The sequence below is a fragment of the Postia placenta genome (assembly GCF_002117355.1).
Source record: "Postia placenta MAD-698-R-SB12 unplaced genomic scaffold POSPLAscaffold_7, whole genome shotgun sequence".
In the NCBI taxonomy this organism is placed as follows: domain Eukaryota; kingdom Fungi; phylum Basidiomycota; class Agaricomycetes; order Polyporales; family Adustoporiaceae; genus Rhodonia; species Rhodonia placenta.
Window position 1 is genome coordinate 1,507,604 of NW_020169838.1, and position 22,635 is coordinate 1,530,238.

At 53.7% G+C, this 22,635-nt stretch overlaps 8 protein-coding genes across 8 annotated transcripts; 2 read left to right on the top strand and 6 right to left on the bottom strand.

Annotated features, from left to right (window-relative positions):
• Positions 1-1,765: 1,765 nt before the first annotated feature.
• POSPLADRAFT_1040014 (hypothetical protein) lies at positions 1,766-2,263 on the bottom strand. Its single transcript, XM_024477648.1, has one exon. It carries the CDS (start codon positions 2,080-2,082, stop codon positions 1,906-1,908), a length of 177 nt encoding a protein of 58 aa, XP_024339122.1. The 5' UTR covers positions 2,083-2,263; the 3' UTR covers positions 1,766-1,905.
• POSPLADRAFT_1040015 (hypothetical protein) lies at positions 2,217-3,510 on the top strand. Its single transcript, XM_024477649.1, has 5 exons — positions 2,217-2,311; positions 2,398-2,922; positions 2,977-3,094; positions 3,146-3,243; positions 3,296-3,510. The coding sequence occupies exons 2-5, from the start codon at positions 2,549-2,551 to the stop codon at positions 3,351-3,353; spliced, it is 648 nt and encodes a 215-aa protein (XP_024339123.1). The 5' UTR covers positions 2,217-2,311; positions 2,398-2,548; the 3' UTR covers positions 3,354-3,510.
• A 595-nt stretch (positions 3,511-4,105) lies between these two features.
• On the bottom strand, positions 4,106-5,345 carry POSPLADRAFT_1142538 (hypothetical protein; the record flags this gene model as incomplete). Its single annotated transcript, XM_024485445.1, has 7 exons — positions 4,106-4,186; positions 4,237-4,516; positions 4,569-4,665; positions 4,713-4,801; positions 4,860-4,977; positions 5,030-5,182; positions 5,237-5,345. 7 exons carry the CDS (start codon positions 5,343-5,345, stop codon positions 4,106-4,108), a joined length of 927 nt encoding a protein of 308 aa, XP_024339124.1.
• Positions 5,346-7,823: 2,478 nt separating this feature from the next.
• POSPLADRAFT_1142453 (hypothetical protein) lies at positions 7,824-9,106 on the bottom strand (the record flags this gene model as incomplete). Its single annotated transcript, XM_024485427.1, has 7 exons — positions 7,824-7,862; positions 7,977-8,256; positions 8,304-8,400; positions 8,449-8,537; positions 8,608-8,689; positions 8,778-8,930; positions 8,992-9,106. The coding sequence occupies 7 exons, from the start codon at positions 9,104-9,106 to the stop codon at positions 7,824-7,826; spliced, it is 855 nt and encodes a 284-aa protein (XP_024339125.1).
• Positions 9,107-10,506: 1,400 nt separating this feature from the next.
• Positions 10,507-13,388, bottom strand: POSPLADRAFT_1046689 (hypothetical protein; the record flags this gene model as incomplete). Its single annotated transcript, XM_024479096.1, has 8 exons — positions 10,507-10,619; positions 10,870-10,924; positions 11,305-11,345; positions 11,410-11,590; positions 11,701-11,726; positions 12,147-12,273; positions 12,483-12,595; positions 12,644-13,388. 8 exons carry the CDS (start codon positions 13,386-13,388, stop codon positions 10,507-10,509), a joined length of 1,401 nt encoding a protein of 466 aa, XP_024339126.1.
• A 988-nt stretch (positions 13,389-14,376) lies between these two features.
• On the top strand, positions 14,377-16,943 carry POSPLADRAFT_1074492 (hypothetical protein). The gene is made up of 8 exons (XM_024482714.1): positions 14,377-14,857; positions 14,906-15,297; positions 15,352-15,421; positions 15,469-15,653; positions 15,706-16,114; positions 16,173-16,340; positions 16,391-16,754; positions 16,816-16,943. The coding sequence occupies exons 1-8, from the start codon at positions 14,638-14,640 to the stop codon at positions 16,829-16,831; spliced, it is 1,824 nt and encodes a 607-aa protein (XP_024339127.1). The 5' UTR covers positions 14,377-14,637; the 3' UTR covers positions 16,832-16,943.
• A 684-nt stretch (positions 16,944-17,627) lies between these two features.
• POSPLADRAFT_1046691 (hypothetical protein) lies at positions 17,628-19,958 on the bottom strand (the record flags this gene model as incomplete). Its single annotated transcript, XM_024479097.1, has 7 exons — positions 17,628-18,714; positions 18,896-19,041; positions 19,102-19,189; positions 19,395-19,501; positions 19,625-19,695; positions 19,721-19,835; positions 19,893-19,958. 7 exons carry the CDS (start codon positions 19,956-19,958, stop codon positions 17,628-17,630), a joined length of 1,680 nt encoding a protein of 559 aa, XP_024339128.1.
• A 528-nt stretch (positions 19,959-20,486) lies between these two features.
• Positions 20,487-22,631, bottom strand: POSPLADRAFT_1040017 (hypothetical protein). Its single transcript, XM_024477650.1, has 10 exons — positions 22,372-22,631; positions 22,114-22,223; positions 21,970-22,055; positions 21,896-21,914; positions 21,765-21,845; positions 21,615-21,711; positions 21,279-21,359; positions 21,174-21,225; positions 20,827-21,105; positions 20,487-20,761 (listed from the first exon to the last, which is right to left on the bottom strand). Exons 1-10 carry the CDS (start codon positions 22,473-22,475, stop codon positions 20,639-20,641), a joined length of 1,032 nt encoding a protein of 343 aa, XP_024339129.1. The 5' UTR covers positions 22,476-22,631; the 3' UTR covers positions 20,487-20,638.
• Between the last annotated feature and the right edge of the window lie 4 nt (positions 22,632-22,635).

The window sequence follows — 22,635 nt, forward strand, 5'->3', positions numbered from 1 at the left end:
TACGAGGTACCTATGGTCAATGATTCGTACATTCACATTCAGATGGGCCAGGCAGCCCGCCATCATGAGCCCTGCGGGTCCTGCTCCGACGACAAGGACATCTGCATAGGAGATGTGAGCCATGGGAGGATCGTTCAAACGTGAATGCTGCGGTTCCGAGACTCCTCGGTGATATGTAACATTTTGCTCCTTCAAGAAATAGTGTCGTGGGAGCCCTTGGCCTAACAGCGCGCTGTCGCAAACGGGTCGCCTTCCAATCATGGCGGTGCAGACCAATATCGTAGAACTTAATCAAGTCAGCCTCGTATGTGGGCTAGATGCAAAACCGTTGATGGGGGATAGCGATTTACAGCACTGTGTCGCCCTCGCACTCGTGTATTCGCGCAAACCACCGTAACGATATGCCCATCGTCGCCTCAGCCGTCGGCGCAAATCGCCAGGACCACCTCGGATCCAGATACGCAGCGTCCTGAGCACACACAGAGTATGTTATCACAAGGCGATGCACCGCGCTAGCTCCTATAGATAGTTATAGCCGAGACGCCAGCAAAGTGTCAGGGGGGATACTTGGCTCAGGGCTGGACGTGTCACAAATCTTGGACCTGCTTGACGTGGCAAGAGAAGAGTGCGACAGAACATGGAAGATAAAGTTTAAACGGTCCGTCGAACATAATAAAACTTCACGTACTTCTTAATATTAGGAAGCCGGGGACACAAACTGGCCCACATGCATTGATCGACCACTTTCTCGTCACCGGCGTGGTGTATGAGCATGCTGATGTAACGAGGCAAAGAAAGTCGGAGGGGATAAGCAATCGCAAGGGAATACAAGAACATCCGCCGTCATCGGAAGAGAAATATGCTCTGACCGTAGGCGAGTTCGGAAACACGGGAGCATGATGGCTTTACAGCATTGTCGTGTTCTCTATGAATTTGAGAATGTCCGCTAAAGGCCCGGATTCGAGAGCTGATGCTCTATACGTATTGCTCTGAGTCTGAACCTAGCGGTCGAAGCGGCGGAGGTGATTGAGAAAGATTCACAGAAATTCGCAACTTCGGCGCTTTCCGGAGTGGACGCCGAATTTCCGCGCGGCGCAGTGCCCCCATTCGCGACTTCTTGGAATGTGCTCAATGCCTCAGAATGTCTCTTCTTGCTGACTCGCTGCTCTCATACGCTTTTTTGCAATGCTTGCGATATGAAAACAAGGTTTAAGGAAGTACTCCGTAGACTGTGAGATGTGTTTACCTGGTTATTCAGCGCTAATCACACAGCTGTCGACTCGCTCCATCAACATTTGATGCTAGTCGTTGGGTGGTCCTTCTAATGATGTATTCAACTCCTACTATGCCATACGTCCTTCCAGAAGAGAATGTAGAGCAAGGGATCACTAGTTGAGAATCGGGAACGTTTTGTGCACCTTACTATTTCCCAACGAAGGGCGTTTTCAGGAAGGAAGCCCTCTGCCATGGAGGACACGGATCGTCTGGTCTATCCGATGGGGCTTACGCATTCGGTCGGCACTTCTCGCAAAGCTCGTCAGCGCACCATCGGTGGTTGTCGAACACCTTTTTCGTCGTGCTTCTTAGAACCACGATGAAACGTGTTATATAACCGATGTGGTAGGGCCAAGTGGTTCACTGGCAAAATCCGCAGGAAGACGTCTTGCAAGCGCAGGTCGCGCGCTTCGTGTTTTGAACCACGATCGCGCCTTCTCGGTCTCTTTCGCTGGACCACCTCGTCAACATCGCGCCTCCCGAACAACTACGCAATGCATTCCATGGCTAAACGACGATGGTGCGCATCAAGCAGGAATCGGCGCAGCGTATCGTGCGAATATCAAGACAATAAGATAAGACACGCGCGTGAGGCGTGTAGGGTCGGCAGAAACATTGCTTGTTCGTTTTCTATCTCTCTTCACCCTGTATCCCCCGTTCTGGACGGCCTGAGCGACGCGGATTGCGCGCGGGACATAGGGTCGAGCGCGTGATCGTGCCTCCTCCGCTTGTTGGGGGAGCAACGCGTTCGTAAATAGAGTCGAGACTCATCACGCTGACTCCCCGAACAATAGCCTGCGATCGCATGATGTTTAGCGATGGTACTGTTCATTCTCGGCACACCACGACTGATATGCATGTACTAGACTACTTCATGTGAAGACTACTGGGTTACGGGTATATAGGGAGAAGAAATGGGCCTGTACGAGCCAGCGAACCACGCGCTATTCACAATTCTCTTAATCTAAATATTCGAACCTTTGCTGGATCCTAGGCGACACTCTCGCTTCTCCTCAAAGTCTACGAATCCTCCCAGGTACGCGATCCTCTCTTCGCGATTCACTCCTTCCAGTCTCAGCTAGCGCTGGGGCTATTCTATCTAATCTGATCCCGAACTCTCAGTCCACGAGGAGGCTGTACTAACGTCGACAACACCCGGGTTCCGATCCCACGAGCACAAAACCCCCACTACGACAACGACCCGAAGACTTGACACTACTGCTAACTGACCCGATAACTGGACTCCGTAGTCTTCTACAGAACTTATATCGAGATGGTCCTGAAACTTCACGGCTTCCCCTTGTCCACCTGCACTCGTCGGGTCGCTCTCGTACTCAAGGAGAAGAACGTCCCCTATAAGCTCGTCCCGGTCGATTTAACCAAAAACGAGAACAAGAGTCCATCGTACTTGGCCAATCAACCGTTTGGGCAGGTTCCCTACATTGTCGATGACGACGGATTCCAGCTCTTCGAGAGTCGCGCCATCGGGCGCTACATCGCCCTCAAGTATCCTGACCAGGGAAACAAGCTCATGCCTGACCCGGCAGACCTGAAGAAGACGGCCCTCTTCGAGCAAGCCGCCAGTATCGAGCTCAGCAACTTCGACCCTTTAGCTAGCACCTTGGCGTTTGAAAGATTAGTCAAACCGTGAGTGGGTTTCTGTAAGACCCTGCCCTGGGCAAAGGCTCACCTATCTTGTAGACGCAGGGGACTTGGCGAGACCAACGAAGCGCTAGTGGCACAGATTACGCAGCAACTCGGCGCCAAATTGGATGTATACGAGGTCATCCTCTCGAAGACGAAGTACCTTGCCGGCGAGGTGAGTTGTCTGGATGTCCCCGAGAGCGCCTCTCACGTAGCACCTCTTCAGGAGGTGTCTCTGGCGGACTTATTTCATATCCCCTATGGCTCGATGCTCGGCATGATGCGCATTGACCTTGGGTCTGAGACCCGACCGAATGTTGCCAGGTGCGTGCAGATACCTCCTATACATTACTGAGGATGCCAACGTTAGGCCCAGATGGTGGAAGGACATTACGTCGCGCCCGTCGTGGGTGTCTGTCAAGGATGGCGCCTGAAATGTATTCAGTACAGAGTTTCCACAGCATCTGTGGTGTTTCATGACAAGTGCTTAGTTCTGTTCAGTGTACAAGTCAGTTAATTACGACGCTCAGCAGTGTTTCCATCGGAACTCGCCCTGTTACGCACTTTTGTAACAATGATCTGTTTTCTTTGAAACCAAACCCAAACCAGTGAGTGGTGTAGTAGGCAGATAACCGAAACTGCTATGTGCACACAGAGTCTGTTTTTATTTCGCATTTGCGGGCCGGATGATGCTGCGATGCGCAGGAATACATGCCATTTGCGCTTATCGTATGATCCTAGTACTTGCTAGAAGCACCACGATTAATCAAATTGGGCCTGTCAGCCCCCATAACATACTAGAGTCCATCTCAGGTTCTAGCCATTTGTGGAAATAACGTGTCGGAGCGACTCTAGAACAAAGATACACCCATCAGGAAGGACGCAGTTCAGAATGCCAATGCGATAACACATTGAACACATCAGCTTCGTAATTTGCTAGCTATACGAGCAATTGGCGACAATCACGGAGCGGACCTACTTCCAGTATGTTGCTGACAGTCGCGCAGGCGACAGAAACAACGGGATCCGAGCGATGTCACATCCCGGACGATGAATATCAAGAAACAGGAACCACATCTGAGGCGATGCACAATGAAGTGGACAGCGCTGACCGTAGGTCCGTAGCCCATTCAATGGTCAGGTACGATCATGTGATGGCAATTATATCTTTAATTTCACACGACATTCACTGCATGACTGCTGCGCTCCTATGCAGATAATCCGCCAGCATCCCTCCCCATATGATATAGCCGAGATCACCATTCGCCTGTCGTACTAGTGAGTTGGCATAATGTAACATCAGAGCAAGAGACGCACGTTGAACATCTTCCAGCACTGTGAGCCCACATCGAAGTCAATTGTTACCAGTTGCCATGCTAGGTGAACTGCGGTGCCAAAGACAGTGATCATGAAGTACAACGGGCCCTGAGAGTTCTGCAGTCCGGCGAAGGCGAGGCTGGCAACGAAGAGCATGGCGAAGCAGGATAGAATCGGCCGGACATAGTCTCCGAACAAGACTGCGGTGGACTTAACACCCGCTTTGATATCATCGCGTCGGTCCTGACAGGCGTATATTGTGTCATAGTATATAGACCAACTGCATTCTGTTAGTTTGCTGATAACACATATATTCATGGTACCGATCTCACCTGACGCTTCCGAGGAAAAGAATTGGAATCACGTCCCAGTCTATCTGACCAACGATGGAAACCCACGAAACAGGAAGTCCCCAAGTCATGGCAAGACCTATTCAAGTTTGAGACAAGGGCGGATGATCGTGGCGAATATCATACCGAGAAATGCCTGCGGCCAAGAAGTCCAACGCTTCATAAGAGGGTAGGGCATGTCAAGGAATACCAGCCCAATCAAACCCATTCGCGTCCTGAAAGAACCGGGTAAGCAACAGACACATTACGGTAGCTTCCCATTGAAGAACTAACGCAGCGGGCCCAGCATATAACAACAGGCCTATTCCAAGCGCAAGCTGTGATATCAGCAGGGTTACCGCCCCCGTCATGGAGACCGTCCCGGCAGCAAGAGGCCGCGTTTTGCAGCGTTCTGTATGGGACGTGTTACTACCGCTGATATGTGCCTGGGTATGTGTGCATACCGACTTCACGATCGAATTCACGATCGCATATGTCATTCCATATACACGCGGCGTTGTGACGAATGGTGCTACCAATGAAATACAGCACAAGCTGAGTGGCGACCTGGGATGGTTTCATATGCGTGATAGATGCACTCATAGTGACTCCCCATGCTGTAAGAGAGCCGACATCAAGACATAACAGCTACGTGGAAGGCGTTCACTCACCACACGGCCAAAACACAAGTATACTTCCTGCAGGGAACTTGTGTAGCCTCATTAGCTTGAGATATGTTGACCAGTCATCACTGACAGCGTGCGAGGGGGGTCTAGTCATAGTACTTGTGTATCCTGAGGAGGTGCGTAAGTTGGTGTGTCGGACAGCCTTTTATACAACATCGCCACTTACAGCGTCTTGAGCCGATCGTAGTTTCGTTGATTGTGCCGTTCACACAGCAATGCCACTTGAATGATGCGTTCTGTGTCGCGGTGGATCAGCCTTAAACGTTTTGGGTAGAGAACGTCTTCGGTGTTGAGCTTATCTCTCTGATTGATTGCAATTGAGAGATGTGAGTAGCAGACACAACATTGGAGTCTCTGTTGCAAGCAGTGCAGACTATTCACACTGTCACCTTCGCTTCTGATCCGACAGGGCAATACTTGCCAGTGTGTCTTAAAAGCCGACCCCTAATCCTCCTCCTTTCGGTCTGACACGCCCTGAGCAGGTAGGCTCATCACCAATGAAGCCATCTTACAGTTACGGTGTGACGAGATGTCAATTTCCGCGGCTGACATTCGGTTAATCGGCAGGAACTTAGCGAAGCAGTAACCACCGATGTGAGACCAAGCGCCGACTTCACAGCTTGTGATCATAGCGGAAATAACCTGCTGTCAGGGCCGAATAGGTACCCCAAGGATAAGGTTTCAAACTGATCTGATGAGAGTGAAGGGCACCTGAAGTGAAAACACGAACCTCAAAGAGGAAGCAGATGCCCGAGTCCTTTTCTCTCCTGTGAGATTGTGCCACAAACAGCCACGGTAATTTCTCAAACTGGAGGTAAGTTCGGATCTAGACGCGTGAGGTCGTCAAGCCTTGTGTTCTGTAAAGCATCGAGGCTTGAACCTAAGATCCTATTATAAGATGTAGCGCTTCGCTCATCTCAGCGGCGAAGTTAATACATCAGGGTGCGTGGGCCGGATGAACCATCCAATAGTATGCGGTGATGTGGCCTTCGGCAACTGCCGATGCGGGGTTTGTCTTCGAACTCGTTCAGTTACTGAGCATAGCAGCGACATCTTCTGATTCGTCTGCATGACCTTGTTTACGAGCAAGACGTCATATTCTTAGCAATCACAAGCCCGTTATTGGTCGATTGTTGTACGTCACAACGATGAACACTATACGAGGGTCACAGAATTATTCCATTTTACGTACCAAATGTGACGGCCCGTCACTACCGACGCGATGCCACGTCCTTCCCGCCGCCCATTTATAACTTCAGGACTCGTAAACGCATCTAATGGCATTTCTGAGTAAGCCAGTCCATATTGCTCCAGAATGGTTCCATGCGGGAGATGAGCACTGAACTAGGTAGTTCCCAATCATATGATATCTTACGTGATTTTTTGTCAGAAAGAAAGACTTATTTTTACCCTCGTGAATGAATAGTGCCTCGAAGCTCATGTCTGCAACAAGGAAAGTTGTGGCATCTCAGATGTTTCCGTAGGTAGACCCAGCCTTACTCGTACTAGTGTACGTCCCGTTGTTTTCTGTCAGCATAAATACTTTCAGTCTCAACAAACGCTCTCGCGTACTGCGTCCTTTCTCCGGCTCGGGCCTCTACACGTGATGCTGGGGTACTCCGATACGGTGTCTCGAAGATTGCAATCCATCGTCCGCGGCGATCGACAAAACGCCTGTGAGAGAAGAGGAGCCCTCATGCTCATTCTCGATCAAGTCGGTTGAGATGTGCTCACATTCTCTGTGTACAAGAGCCGCGCGGCACTGTCCGCGACATAATAGGTCAAGGCCGTGGTTTTGACATCACGATAGCAACTATAAAGCAACGAGGCCGGGCACGTCCGCTGCGGAAAGTGACTTCTTACGGGGTGTGGAGAGCACGACCAGAAAGCACCTAGGGGATCCAGAAGACCTTACGTTTTGTTCATGTGAATGAATGGTGACCCCGCCGCCTAAGGCGGAGGACTGAAACTCGTCTATCCGCAGGCAGGCACGCGTCTCGCACGCCGGCGCTATTGCCAATTTGCAACGGTCGCTGATACAGAGAGGTCTCGTACAAAATACAACGGCTACAAAAGCCGAGGTCTCGCACAGGTATGGGTTCAAGGAATTATGACAGCGCCGTTACTCCCTGATCCTCGGATTCCTAGTGTAGCCTCGACTAATGAAGAGAAGACAAATGACCATCATACCTGTATCGTCGCGGCGTGAAAAGGCAGGACAGTAGAAGAGGTGCTGAAGAGCCAGCAATAATACTCAGTGGACCAGGTCTCATAACCGACGAAATACTTGAGTCAAAAGCTAGTCCGTATGTAGAGGGTTTTAACGAAGTTGGCAGACATTCTGAGCTCATGATGATTTAAGACCACAGACTCCGATCCAAATATTCAAACGCGGAATCTCAGCGGCCTTGAATTTCAAGTATCACGCTTAGAAGAGTTCGTTGAATTATGAGAGACGTCACAAGGGAAGCATCTGTTCAACAACATAGAGAAGGAGTATATCATCCACATCGCCGCGATAGATTGAGGGTTCCAATCACTGAGTCAAGATAACAAATGAAGGGACAAACATTCACTTCCTCTTGCTACTCATCCCAGCATATCCGTACACCTATACAGATAATCTGCAAGCATTCCTGATAATATGATGTAGCCTAGATTTCCGTTTGCCTACCATATAAGTCAGCCCGGTTGCGAAGTTAATCCCAGGGACAGGCTCGCTTACTTTGAACATTCTCCAGCAATCCGCGCTCACGTCAAAGTCGATCGTGGCCAACTGCCAGGCAAGGTGCCCGGCCGTGCCCACGACTGTCATGACAAAGTAAAGGGGACCCTGGGCGTTCTGTACGCCGGCCAAGGCGAGACTGGCCACAAAGAATGCGGCAAAGCAGGACAGGATTGGCCTGACATGATCTTCGAACAGCACCGCAGTGGATTTTACGCCGGCCTTGACATCATCACGGCGGTCTTGGCAGGCGTAGATCGTATCGTAATGTATAGTCCAACTGCGTCCCATCAGTCTCAAACGCATTGTGGGTAGTGCCCGACACACCTGACACCGCCGAGGAAGAGAACAGGTACCACTGTCCAATCCATGTGACCGACGATGGAGACCCATGAAACGGGAAGCCCCCACGTCATGGCAAGACCTTGTCGGCGTGAATACAGGTGGGAAGGTTTATACATATACGACTCACCAAGATATGCCTGAGGCCACCAAGTCCATCGCTTCATGAGAGGATAGGGAAAGTCAAGGAATACTAACCCGAATAGGCCGACGCGCGTGCTGACGAAACCGGATCAGTGAGGGGCATAGACGCAGTCAGGGTTCATATTTCGCTTGCTGCGCAACTTACGCGACAGGTCCGGCATATACCAGAAGGCCTATACCAAGCGCAAGCTGTGATATCAACAGCGTTACCGCCCCGGTCATGGAAACTGTCCCGGCAACAAAAGGCCGTGTTTTGCAGCGTTCTTTATGAGACGCGTTACTACCACTGATATCTGTCTGGGCATATGTGCGCACCGACTTCACGATCGAATTCACGATCGCATATGTCGTTCCAGATACACGCGGCGCTGTGACGAATGGTGCTACCAGTGAGGTACAGCACTAGCTGGATCGCGACCTGAGGTGGTTTCATGTCCGTAATAGATGCACTCATAATGACCCCCCAAGCTGTCAAAGAGCCGGATACATAAATACGATGAAGGTACATAGACCATCTGTATGCACGTACCACACGGCCAGAACACGACTATGCTCCCTGTAGGAAACTTGTGCAATCGCATCAGCTTGAAGTACGCCATCCAATGGATATTTCCACGCTCGAATTGAAGAGGTTTCTGGGACATGGTGCGCGTCTCGTAGGAGGTCTGCTGTTAGTGTCAAAACCACCCGACTTTATATGATATATCGCTAGTCAGTGTGACAGAGAATTCACAGTGACTTTAATACATACACCTTGTCACAACACTGTATCTAAACATATGTTCCGTTAGTAACTCTGCGCGCACATGAAAGAGGAAGTCGAGATTCCTGTACTTCATTGCACAGAGGCTGCATTCACCTTGTCCCGGGGTACCATGGTAAGAAGTAATAGGTTCTGACGAGTCCGTCAAATGTCCAGACTAGGATCGTCACTGCCAGTTTGCTGTGCTACTAGATGGATGAACTCAGTACATTGCTGCCGATTTCTGAGATACAATGCGAGGCCATTCGAGCACCGAGTATTCAAGAAGACGTACGTAGCTCTAGACTTTCGGGGCGCTGTCGTTGTCCTGAAGATGTGCCGTCTAGACTTCTCATGCCTACTGTGCCCAGACAAAGAAGGGCAATATTCGGATCTCAGCATACTGCACAGGGTATTCCACACACCTGAAAGCGCTGGTGTATTAGTACCTTGTTGGGCAACGGAGATCTTGAGCTTACAACGACGAAGATCGCCGCCCATACTCAAGGACAATGTGAGGCGACTTCGATTAGCGCTCGTGTGGTCGAACCTTGACTCAAGGTGACAAGTTCGACTTCTTCGAGTGACCTACGGGGAGAGTTTTAAGTCAGCGATTTAGCCTAGGTATCTGGTGCAAGCGGTCTTGATCGGGCCCAGATGCGAAATGCCCACATACTTGGCTCTGAGAAGCATGCTGCAACTTCCGGTACTAATACCTGTATTGGCATGGCGTGCATTGGCAAACCCTATTCACTAGAACATGTGTAGGATCTCGTGAGCGGAAACACATTTTCACCATGCAATATGAGCCCGTATTACATACCTATACGATACTCGCAAAAGAAGCACAGCGAGCATAACGTGTTGGAACGTGGGATTGTGGTGGGCGCACGCCATCATATTTGGTGTTGTTTGTAATATCTTGCATATCTTGCGCGAGCCTCTCTGTACGTTCCTCACGCGTTGGACAGAGCTCAGGCAGAGGCGATATACTTTCGTGGCTTGTTCTCGTTTTGGGTCTCAGACGAACTTCAACACAGCGACTGTGGCATGTATTGGATGCGCAAATCGAGGTATGCGGGCTGCTTACATGTTCAACTGTCAGTCTGGGGACCTTCTACAATAGAGGAATATAGAACCTGTAAGGCCTAGCCGTTAGCGTAGAGCGTTTTATATGATCGCACATCGTCGTGCACTGCAGGCGCTGCAGGCTGGGAACGCCGATAGCGCCGATAGATGCCTAACAGGAGAGGTATGTTCAAACCCTGAACGTCTTCACAGTCAATATCCTAGTACTCACCATCAGTTTCCGTCCCATCCCACCATCTCCTTCTCGACTAGATGAATCGCGTAAGTTAAGACAGCATCCTCCAGCGAGCGCCACCGTCCATGGAGAGTCGCTTGGTTCACGTGTACTACTAGAAGATGTTGCTTTGGGCAAACGCCAAATACACAATATTAAGAGACACTTTTCTGTCTGTATACGTTATCCGCATGTCTGTGATCTGCGCAAGAGATACCTTTTCGCCGACAGTGGTCAGGCGCGTCCGCGTGCTTCCGGGGGGTTAATTGGGCAGGCGCACAGGTTCGCGACATCACACACGCGTACGAACAGGGAAGCAGCAGGATCAGAATTTTGAAGGACATCATTATAGATGTACATGCATTTCACGATCGTGCAGGCGGCCTCAAAGTCGAACAAATGACCGAGAATGAGGGCCTGTGAACACGTTGTAAATCAGGCCGTACGCGAAGGCGGGTAGCATCTTGGTCATCTTGTATTGCGCCGGACACGGTGTTCAGGAAAACACTGCTCGCATATAAACGCCATCACGGATATTCCTCGTTTTATAACCCCCATGCTGTCTTTTCTGCCAGACCTTGCTGCATGCATATATGTGGAGGGATCGGACGGGGGTAACGAGCACGCCAGCTCGTCTGAGACATCATTCCGCTCATCCATGATAGTGATATGTCTTGTGGCACCCTTAGCCGTGAAAAGGACGACGCAATCGTGCCCATAAGTAGACGTGGTGCACGCTGGACTCAATCATTGGGGCGCGGAGGATATTGAGCGTACCGTTGACTGCCAGTACGTACTGTGATCACCGGGGATGTAATATGGATGACCGCGATGATGTCTGCAGAATGTCAGAGAAGAGGAAGTTTTGTGAGAAGGTTAGAGAAAGGGTGCGTCAACCTTACCTTTTATTGCAGACGCAAAAGTATAAGGGGCAGCGATATGAGCTACCTCAATAGCTTGAAACCTGTCGCTGTATGTGCTAAACCCCTTGCGGATACGTAGCGTCTTCGGCAGGGCACAAAGAGTGCCTCGCACACTAAACCACCATCCAACAGGCGATGAGCCGTGGCGCTGCCAACGTGTCTATTGGCATCAGTTACAAGCACCCAAGGTGCTGTGCTTGGTGATGTATGACGTGCTAGAAGGGGTGCGATCACCATTGTTCCTGATCTTTTCTATGATGTAGAACTCACAGGTGGTCTAGCAGTTGTATCGGCAACTTATAGCATGTTGGCTTCGAAGGAAGAATGAGGTGATTGAGATGCGGGGAGTGCCGCAGGCAACGTAACATACGTATTATCACACGGGGTATTAGCCTAGTATCCAGAGTGCGTTTTGAACTGTTCACGTTATGAGACAATCACCGTGATTCAAGTTGAAATTTATCCAACAGAATAGGGCAAATAATGAAGCAAGCTATTGCGATGCTTGGGCCTGTCCGCAACCCGCGCAGTGGGGCGCGATAAACTAGTACCATGAAACAGAGCTTCAATTTGGTGGGTAGTAATATCACAGAGTTCCATGAGACCACCGTCTATCAGAAACTAGGTGCGAATCTGACGAAACAAATAGATTCTTACCCTGCTGTACCTCATTCCCATTAGCCTCAGACGATGATGGAACTCTTATGAAAGCTTACACATCCGAGGCACCCCACCCTCCTCTACCTGATCATCAAGGTGATGGCCATCATGCGGCGCGCGCTGGCGCACCACACGTCCCAGCAACGATGGATCCCATATCGTCCAGAGAGCGGTGCGGGTTACCTGCAAGTCACTGCTCGGTATGATCGGCGGGTGTGTCCGAATGGGACCGGGTCGCCAAAGTCCACGACACGCAAAACGAGATCTAGCGTCGAAGTCAGCGACAGTAAAATCACAGATGAGTGAGCCCTCACCGCCTGTACAACAAGTCGATTTGGTTGCCCATTCCTAACGATATGCCGTAACGGCTGTCCGAAGTATACGTGCCTCACTATGTCGGAGAAGGATACAATCTCGTGGCCGACACGCGTGAAGTTGAGGACAAGGTACAACAGACCAAAGGCGTTGATCGCGGCCAGGTGCCTTCCGTCGGGCGAGAACCGTGCTGAGAAGCGTCAGCGCTGCGTTGCCTAAAGTAACGCCTTAGACCCACCTGCTATGAACGGAGAGTAAAATGCACGAGGGTCGCCTGTGAGTATTCCTTCCCGAGGAGGTGCGACCTCCATTTCTGCCAGGGCATTTGCACCGGCCACCCAGGTCAGGCTCACCCCTGTGTGGTGTCTCGTCTCTGGTGCCACCCACGAACGGCTGACGCCAGGTGGTTTCCCCGATTCCATCCCGATCTCTTGGTACAACTGTGGCGGTCTGTCTTCTGCAACCACTAGAATTCTCGTCGTCTTAGAATCATCCTCTGTGCCAGGCTTCACCTCTTCACAGCGGGGTACAATCACGACGGCCGAGGGGAAGCACACGGAGATGTAGCTCTCCGTCACATCGAGATCCATGACAACACATTCCAAGATCGACGCAAGAGCAAAGTTCGGTGGAGCGCCGATGCATGCGTGTGGTGTGTACCTTCCACGCAGGCCTTCCTCGGAGTGTCTGAGCGGAAATTCTGCGGCCGTGGATCGTGCCTCTTCAAACTCGAACTCAAGCGCCTCAGCAGGTGATAGCTTGATGGGGGTCGAATGGGCATGTACGTCAGAATGCGATGAGGTGTCGACGGAGACGTCTGAGGTGCGCCGCCAGATCTCTATGCCTCGGAGTCTGCTGGGAAACGCCAGAAATACCTCAGACAGCTGCTCTTCATCGATTCGGAAGCCCAATATCCCATCCTGCGACCAATACCCTCCTTCCAGAACAAATCCACGCCCGGCCCAGTTGTTGTCTAGTACCATTGACCGCTTGCCTACTCGATATCATCAACCTGCAACTCGAGCACTCAGGTCGCAATTTGAATACGTACACAATTCCTTCCAGCTCTCCACATCGCCCAGTCATGGATCCCTTTTGGATTCCTTCAACTTTATATCTTCGAGTGAAGCCTCCGGTGACACGAGATGGTGCAAAGTGGCCGCCTGATGATATATGGTCTGTTCATTCTCATTAATGAGAGAACGTGCGCCGCGAGATGCTAGCAGGAGCGAGCGCAAATCACGTATGGAGAGGAGTGAGAGTACATACAGAGAGATATCAAGGGGGAAGGACAGCAGCATACTGTCTCGTTCACTGTAGAGCTATAGAGCAGTGTGAACTTAAGGTCGTAATTAGGCACCAGAACTTGGTCGCGGTGATCAACGCCGCAAGCGCTTGAAAGCTGTACATAAATTAGGTTTAAGAGAGCATCATTCAGTTCCCAAGTACTCCAGGTAGCTCAATCGAGAGCCAAAGGCTGCGATACTCACAACGGCGTCTTATTATGCACTGCTGCATGTGGGAAGAAGGATCGGCACGGGACACAATGTTGTCAGTTACTTTGTCCCCATTAGCTCGGAACCGGGACGCCTACTTGCACCGTCGTCAGAAAGGGCTGCACATACATGCAAGGAAATACATACTACGCGTAGCAGACAGTTTCATCGAGCAGCTGTGCGGTGGTAATCGACGTGGACCCATCGGCGCATCGGTCACATATTGACCCAGCACACTTCACAGCGGGTAGTTCAAATTGGAAGAACGCTGATTATCCACTTTCGTTTTCGGCATAGGAAAGAGAGTACAGCGTAAGTAAGCAATTGATTGTGCTTGCTGCCAGCGGGGCACGTACTGCGAGACGTTGGGATCAGACAAGAAAGTGAGACGCCCTGCCTGGCCATTCATCACGTGACCGCGCCAATCGCACGCGCCGAGAACGACTCTACCGCGACCGCATACACCGCTCGGACACCGCTCTGCACTAAGCACACGGATGAGCATAATATGGTGGATGCCATGGATTACCCCAGTTCTATTCATTTGAAACCGTCTTTCAGTCTTATTCAGAACCTACCTTGGTACCGCTGGGCAAGACTCTGAGCCCATGTTCCAGATCGGAGGGGCTGACAATGGTACAGGCTCCTCCGAGTCCCGGGGATGATGTTCTTTCATCTCATTTCTTGCTGTGTTTCTAACTTACGACATTAACGAACTATATTTTCACGATCTCTCATGATTGAATCTACACTTATCATGGACTTTGCTAGCGGCAGAGAAACTAGCCTCGATGCTCTCCAACATTCGGCTGTGCCAAAAGCGGAGAGTGCCAACGTTGTCTTTTGGGTCGACATCTTTATACTCTGCTTTATTGCCATTTGCACACTTTTTCAATCCCCGCGCTATTTTGCTCGCCTACTGAGTCCCGACGAGAGAGGCGGCGGACACTTCCTATGTAAGTGTAACCACATTTCGCATTGTCCTCATATAACATGATCTCCAGCAAGAAATCCCGTGGCTAGGACGGTCGCTTCTAGTCCTAGCTTGATGAAGACGAGCGAGTCATCCGCCGACCTTGTGGAAAGGGCACACTCTGGTAAATTGGAGCAGCGCACTAATGCTTTCGTCCCGCAACACATTCGCGCGTGGCCCACAGTACTCAGGACGACCACCGCATTTCTGCGTATCCGGTTCCTCGGCAGAATCCATCTTGGCGGTACAATGCTTCTGACATTTTATTTCGGGCTGCTCCTGTTCGCTGGGCTGTACAGGGACAGCTTATTCACCAACCAAATACGTGCTGCGTACGTGGCTGTCTCACAGATCCCGTTCGTAGTCGCCCTGGCTACGAAGAACAACATCATCAGTATGCTCATCGGCATCGGGTGGGACCATGTAAGTCCAGAATACCTCTAGCTTCATCTTCGTTGCACTGACAAATTATTGCAGATGAACTACATCCATCGCTTCACGGGAAGACTGCTTGTGATAGCGGCCAACGTCCATGCCATAGGATACAGTCGGTGTTGCTTGTTCTCGACGTGTCCGCGCTCACATTTGCGATAGTTTACCGCTGGACAATCTTGGGGAAGTTCACGAGGCATATAGAGCAACCGCGCTACATCTGGGGTATTGTTGCGCTCGTATGTGTCGATGTTCTGTTCTTCTTCTCCCTTGCCATATGGCGTCAACGAGCATACAACGTCTTCTTCGTCTCACATGTCGTCGCGTTCATACTCTTTCTGGTTGCGGTAGGTGTCCACGATGATCGCTGTATATGCCGCACTCATATTTTGCACCTAGGTGTGCTTTCACATGCGCGACGCGCTTCCATATGTTCTCGTGGGCGCTGGTATCTACATGGTCGACCTCCTACTGCGTTTCGCGAAGACCCGTATCTGCGCGGCGAATCTCCAGGCTCTGCCAGAGCTTGACATGACGTCTCTTCAAATTCCAACGCTCAATGCAGGATGGCGCGCAGGCCAGCACGTACGGCTACGCGTGCTCTCCACGGGCATGGGTTGGCACGGCTGCGCAGAGACCCATCCGTTCACGATTGCAAGTGCGAGCATGGGGACGGCGCAGCAAGGTCTCGTCATACTGGCCAAGAACACAGGGAGATGGACGCAGCGGCTGTACAACATTGCTGCTGGGTCGCCGTTCGGGGAAGGCTCGAATGTCACCGTCAAGGTCATGGTGGAGGGACCATACGGTAAAGCCATCACTATCACTATCTAAACATCGAAGTGAGCTCAACCCTCGCTCCTCAGGCGGTCCGGGAAACACCGTGATTTCCAGCTTCTCGGGGGCACTGTTTGTCGTCGGAGGCAGCGGGATTTCGTACGCACTGTCGTCCGTAGAAGAACTACTGGAGAAGGCTGCAAGAGGCACCAGCAGCGTCGCTGTCGTCGACCTGATTTGGTGTGTCAAATACCCCGGTAAGGCACTACTCGCGAGTTCCATTCAAGGAATTTCACGTCGCATCTAGACTCCCTCATTCCGCTCGCGTCTATCTTCTCCTCGCTGCTGCTTGAGAGCGCAGCAGGCCCTACGGCGCTGCAGATCTCTGTCTTCTTTACACGCGCGCCGACAGCCGGACACTCGCTCAAGGCCTTCGACCTGCCTGCAGGTATGACACTGGACTCGGGTCACCCGAACATCCCTTGTCGGCTGGCCGATCTCGTCGAACGCGCCAAGGCCCGCCAGGCCGCAGCAGGAACGCGCGCGAAGCCGCGCGGCGTCCTCGTCGGCACGTGCGGACCATTGGCGCTAGGCGAAGTCGTGCGCGAAGCCATCGACGGGCTGGACGAATTGCTCTACGAGACGGTCGGCGGCATCGAGCTGAACGAAGAGTGCGTTGTCGCCATTTGTCCTTTCCTGCCGCCGGGTGCTGACGCGAGCCTTCCTCATCAGAATTTACTCTCTCTGAGAGGCGTTCCTTGGGCTTCAGCGCTAGGGTTTGGTGGCGGAACGGGCCCACTTGTATGTAATGTAGCGGTATCGACGCCACCGTGGCAATGACATGTTGCTTTGATGCACGAGGCAGCCGTTCCTGAGACCAATGCGTGCGCCGCCACCGTGCTTCTTCACCGAGCTCCGCCCGAAGGATAGGGGGCACCGCCTCCACCACATCGTACTCGGCGGCTAATGCGGCGTCTAGACTTCAGGGATATTCCTCGTTGCAGTGCACACCAGCAAGACAGATATGCAGCGACGCTGGCTGATAATTCCAATAATCCGTCCGTAAAGATACATCCGAGAGCGATAATAACGCGCGAAAGCAAGTATGGTAGCTGCGAAGGTCAAATAAGCTGAGTTCCAGGGGCGAGGTGTCTAGTGTTGTATATGTATTAGAGATCTAGATCTAAGAGCCGTTCACGCAATCCCTGACGAAGAGCAAAGGGGCCAGCAAGGGCGGCCGAGAGAACGTGCAAGAGCCGGGTATACTGCTCGGAGAGCAAGTGGCGGGTATAGGCACGGAGGGGTGGGTATCTGGGTATCGATTGAATGGGGTATAGGAGGCGAGGCTCGATGAAGGGGTATAGGAGCCGGAGACTCGATGAGAAAGGGTTCTTGAGAAAACGAAGTCAAAGGGAAGGGATTGCGTGAAGGCTGAGACGAAAGAGCAGACGAGCAGACGAGCAGAGACCAAAACAAGCAGAGGAAAGCAGACAGAAGGGCAAAGACAAAAACAGGGCGGGGAGTGATGAGCGAAAGAGAGAGAATTAGAACATGCCAGAGACAAGGGGCGCGGAGAAGCCGCCCGAGTTCAGGAAGCCGAAGGTCAGGTCGGCGTTGAAGTTGAACCCCAGGAAGTCGAGGGAAGACGACAGCGACGCCGGCTCCTCGAAGGGCGCCTCCTCGACGTTCGGCTGCTCGAAGCCCATACCAGCCGGGATATCAAGAAGCTCCGACGGCCACGTTGCGCAGAACTCGGGCTGCGGCGGGTAGAAGCAGGAGCCCGTCGCGGCGGGCGCAGCGTACCAGGCAGAGCCGGCTACGGGCATCGGCGGGGCGACCAGGTACGCAGAGTGCCCCTGTGTGCAGTCCTCGAGAGGGGCCTGGGGTGCGAAGGACACGGGCGCATCGTACGCGGGGTACGCCGGCGCGAAGATCTCGAAGGCGTCCTGGGGCCCGTAGGGCGCAGCGGCCTCGTACGCGCCATACGTCGCGGCGTACTGCTCGAGAGAGGCCTCGGGCGCGGGAAACCATGATTCACAGGCCAGGGTCAAGGGGTCCTGCGGGGCGGCCTCGGGCTGGGTGGTCTGGCTCCAGCCGTAGGGCGCGACGTCGTGCTGGAGGTCCTGCACAGGATAAACCTCGAAAGAGGGCGACGAGACCTCTCCCTTTGCCGCTGAGGGCTCCTGGCCGTAGAAGGCCGCAGGGTGCGGCGCGGGCTGCTGCAGCTGCAGCCTCTCGAGCGCGGCGAGCACCTCCGGGTCGAAGGGGTCCACCACCTGCGGCGCCATCGCATGTTGGTAGGTGGCCAGCGACATCTGTTGGAGGTTTGTAGCCAGCTCCGAGAGGCCGCTCGCGCCCTGCACGTTGGTGATGTCGGCACCTGTGTTGGGGTCGTCCTTTTTGGACGCAGCGGCTTTGCGGGACGACCGCTTGGAGTAGGGCTTGTGTTTGCGAGCGCTGCGCCCCTTCTCAGACTTGACCGCGCCGTTCTCCTGAGCTTTCATTCTGCCCTTGGGGATGATTTCGTGATCACGCTCGCGATGTCGTAGGAAGGCGGGAGCATCGGTATTCGCCCAGTTGCATGGCTCGCCATTCTCGAGCAGCTCCTGACACTTGAGTACTTCCCCGGTACTAGGAACACGGATCATCAGCACCGACGTCGGGTCCGAGCATCACAGTGGGACGTACTGCTGTCTCATATGATTCGTAATGTTGCTTGCTTGTAGCATCTTCGTGTCGCAGACATCACAACTTAACATGCTGTAGGGCCACGGTTAGTCGCTGAGCACGAAGCATACCACTGAACACTCACACTTCGCTCTTGTTCAGTGCATGTCTTGCGACATGCCGTTGGAGATCAGACCAACGCTTCGTTTCAAAATCGCAAAACCAACACGCCGTGGGTTTGCCTGGTGGCGGTTGTTGGTGGAGGGGGAATTTGAGGGTCACATGATTTACCTAGCGATGAACGCGAGGTCAGACGATGTATGAGCATAGGTCCGCGAGGAGGGTGCTCACGACATAGGTGGTGGGCTCAAGGGCATTGGTGCGGTCGGCGCGGTTGGTGCTGTAGGGGGCGGGCGAATGGCGGTGGCGGTGGGTTGAGCTGGTGGCGCGAGGCATAGCGGGAAGATATCGCGGTAGAGGCGAGAGTAGGAGAGGGGCTGGCTTTGACTGGGGGAGGGGAAAGGCGAGTGCAGGACGCTTGGTGGTGGGGAGCAAAGCGGCGGAGGGGGGTATTTATACGAAAAATCAGGGGCGGAGGCCATCTGCTCGGCGAGGCCCAAGGCGTCTATGGAGGGGGCACTAACCCTTTTTCGGACGCGTGCTCAGACCGTGATTGGTTTTGGACATGTACGGCGGGCATCAAAACAACGCCAAAGAGATCCAGTGGCGTATTTGTCCTATATACACAAGCCTGGTCACGTGACATCCGATTATGGCGATTTGATGAAAAAACTGCTTGATGCTGTTTGGCCTGCCTTCCCTCGATGGCATTCAGCATGCTTGTCGGTGTTTGGCAGCGGCAATGCCCGCCTACCTTGGTCCCAAAGAGGAATGCCCGTGGTGTCAAGCGCCCAAGCGGGAAAACCCGACGAGCGAGAGGAGCCACTGGGAGGTTGCTCGGCCTCCGAACATCGCGTATACTGCTCGGCACGGTCTGTAGCTGTATTCGACAGAATGATTCCAACATCCTGCTGGAGAGGATCTCGCAGCCGCCGCATTGGCACAGCCCACCACCACCACATTTGCTATTTTGGGCCGAATTTGTCCTGTTAGGCGCCCAAATCCCCCCTATCACAGCTGACAGGCTTCGGTGGTGGGGGCTTCTTCGTGGCGGCCCTCAGTGGCGAAATGCCAGTAACCTGGGTCATTACGGCTCGGCATCACCACGGACAATGGGCATACCTGGCAAAGCGTACGGCACCGGGGGTACGCGTCCGCACGTGCCGAGTGGTGGTGGTGGTGGTGGTGGTGGTGGTGGCTGTGCACGCATTCCGCCACATAGAAGGCTGCAGCTACCAATGGGCGTGGGCCGTGAGTGGCACTTCCGCCAGAATACGCATACCCAGTGCCGATATCGCGCGCATTTGCTGGAATTCTGAAATTCTGGGGTGCAATGGGCGACGTAGCGCGCCTAGATGCCAGATCCGCGCTTTGACGATGGTGGTGGTGGCCGCCACCACCACAAAGACCTGTGCGAGCGTCGCCTTTGTGCCTGGTGCCACGCGTTGCGATGGGGTTCAGCCCAGTAGTAGCTTCGAATAACAAATCAAGTCTGCAGTCCGTTGTCAAAGAGGATAGACAGTCACGTCAAAGGCGAACACCCGCGCGGACATAGCCGAGACACACCGGCCCGGATCAATGCGCGCTGTCACCGCGCCGATCTCAACGCCCACATAAAAGCCCAGATGCACACGGCGCGTAGCCGGTACTTATCTTATCACGTCGTATCCTACAACTAGATACACTTTACGGCCCTTCCTTTAGACATCTATAGCTCTCTCGGGCAAGCAATCGCCCTCATCTCTGACCACCGCATGCGATCTCAAATTCAAGGCTCCGCCACCGTCGATTCTTGCAGCGCGACCTTGTGCGCGGGCTTGGGAACCAGGCTTGACCCGCTATCCACGCTCTCGATGCGGCCGTCGTGCCACTTTACCGTCACACTTCCGTCCTGCAATCACGTCGCCGTCAGCAGCGCGCCCCTGTCTCGAACAACACCACCGCGCAACGGCGCACCTGGTTCCCAAAGTACGCCGCCTTGGCCATGTGGCAGAACAGGCCGACCTCGACGACGCCCGTGAGCATCTTGAGGCGCGTGAGCAGCGTGTACGGCTCCCGCATCATCTCCTCCGGGAACGGCGCGTCGATCACAAAGTTGCCGTTGTCCGTCACCACGGGGCCCGCCTTCGCCTTCGCCATGCGCAGCCGCGCCTCGGGCGACCCGATCAGGTGCACGTTCTGCAGCACCTTCGCGTACGCGAACTGCGCGACCTCGATGGGCACGCCTTGCTTGAACTGTGGGTGGGTGCGAGCCACGGTCAGCGCAGGGGAGGAAGAAGGGAGGGAGGGATGGAAGGCCGCACGTTCTTGCCGAGAACGTCGGAGTCCTTGCGGTAGTCGGCGACGACGATGAAGCTAGGGTGCGTGCGTCAGGGAGTCAGCGCGGACTGAAGCGAGCCACTACGTACGTGTCTGCGGCCTCAGCGAGCACTTTCTCGCGCAGATGGCATGCTCCGCCGCCCTTGATGCAGTTCAAAGTCTCGTCTACCCTGTTCAGCGCATGTTAGTAGATTGATCAAGACAATACAAAGCCTGGGGCAGACATGCTTGACCCTATAGTAGGGTTGGCTAATCCTAGCGTGAGTCAAGCAGACAGATCCTGCCGCCCCAGCTCTGTGTACTGTCGTTCACCAGGCAATCAGCATGACGACGTTGGCGAGGTGCTCGACAACAAGGGAAGGGACTCGTGAACGAGACGGCCCGGACGTGAAAGCAAGCGACAGTAGAGAGTGAAATGAACGCACTCATCAGCACCGTCTATCGTGACATCAATGACAGGGTACTGGTCGACGTCGCCGAGCAGCAGCCCGTGACTGACGATGAGCTCCTTCGACTGGAAACCTGCAGCATGCGGTTAAACTGCGTAGAGCGACGCAAACATCACGCAGACGCACTCGTCGGGATGAACACCCTGTCCTTGTTCCTCTCCCTGCCCTGCTGTTCAATGCGCTCGACGACGTACGGCACCGTCGAGCCTGCCGCCTGTCAGGCGCGCTCCCCGCATAGTCGCTCTAGCTCTACGCACCAGATCCAATGCCAATGACCTGCATTCGCCATGAGCGCCCGTTGTGAGAGGTGAGAGGCGGCGGGCAGGCGCACCTTGTATTCGGGAAGCACATGCCGGTCGACGGCCGTCCAAGCCGCCAGGCGCTTCGACGCTTCGACGACAGTGGTCGGGGGCGGGACTGCGGCAGGATGAGTTTTACCCATGGTCAGAACGGGAAGCGAGACTGTGGGTCGTACCCTTGGGCTCTGGGGCAATCAGCGGGGGCGGGGTGCTCGTCCTGATATACTGCGCCGTCTGCCCAAGCGTCTGCCGCAGCGGACTCGGGTACGGCGAGTCGCTCGGGGTACTGAGGTCCAGAAGCGCAAGGGAAGAGAACCGCGCATCGCATCCCCGTGCGGGTGTGAGAGCGCGAAGAAGGGGGCGTTCCGGGAGTGTCAATGGGCCAGGCCTAATGATCAGCACACCATCGCCCGCGCCAGAGCACGGCTACGCACGAGATGTCGGGCGTGAAGATCGCAGGGGGAATCGGCATTTTGGCGGACGAGCAGCGCAGTCGTTGAAGAGCGGGGAGGAAGGGGCGGATGTGTGTGCCGGGCATACAAATACTGGCACGGGCGCGGAGGGCTCTTCCACCTCAGTCATCTCAGTCCGGAACGTGACCCGCGTTGCCCTCGACGCCCACCGTCGCAGCCTCTAGCCGACACCCGCCGAGCCGGTCGTTGCAGTACTTTGTCATCCCGGTGTACACCGGCGCAGAA

Bases quoted from the DNA above. Each gene is read 5' to 3' on its own strand.
- POSPLADRAFT_1074492 (XM_024482714.1), top strand. From the start codon at position 14,638: ATGATTGAATCTACACTTATCATGGACTTTGCTAGCGGCAGAGAAACT. The intron at 15,654-15,705 runs GTAGGTGTCCAC...TTTTGCACCTAG, and splicing joins TCATACTCTTTCTGGTTGCG to GTGTGCTTTCACATGCGCGA. The intron at 16,341-16,390 runs GTAAGGCACTAC...CGTCGCATCTAG, and splicing joins TTGGTGTGTCAAATACCCCG to ACTCCCTCATTCCGCTCGCG.
- POSPLADRAFT_1040014 (XM_024477648.1), bottom strand. From the start codon at position 2,082: ATGCGATCGCAGGCTATTGTTCGGGGAGTCAGCGTGATGAGTCTCGAC.
- POSPLADRAFT_1040017 (XM_024477650.1), bottom strand. From the start codon at position 22,475: ATGCCCGGCACACACATCCGCCCCTTCCTCCCCGCTCTTCAACGACTG. The intron at 21,226-21,278 runs GTACGTAGTGGC...CACGCACCCTAG, and splicing joins CTCGCTGAGGCCGCAGACAC to CTTCATCGTCGTCGCCGACT. The intron at 20,762-20,826 runs GTGCGCCGTTGC...ACGTGATTGCAG, and splicing joins CGGCGTACTTTGGGAACCAG to GACGGAAGTGTGACGGTAAA.
- POSPLADRAFT_1040015 (XM_024477649.1), top strand. From the start codon at position 2,549: ATGGTCCTGAAACTTCACGGCTTCCCCTTGTCCACCTGCACTCGTCGG. The intron at 2,923-2,976 runs GTGAGTGGGTTT...CCTATCTTGTAG, and splicing joins TTTGAAAGATTAGTCAAACC to ACGCAGGGGACTTGGCGAGA. The intron at 3,244-3,295 runs GTGCGTGCAGAT...CGTTAGGCCCAG, and splicing joins ACCCGACCGAATGTTGCCAG to ATGGTGGAAGGACATTACGT.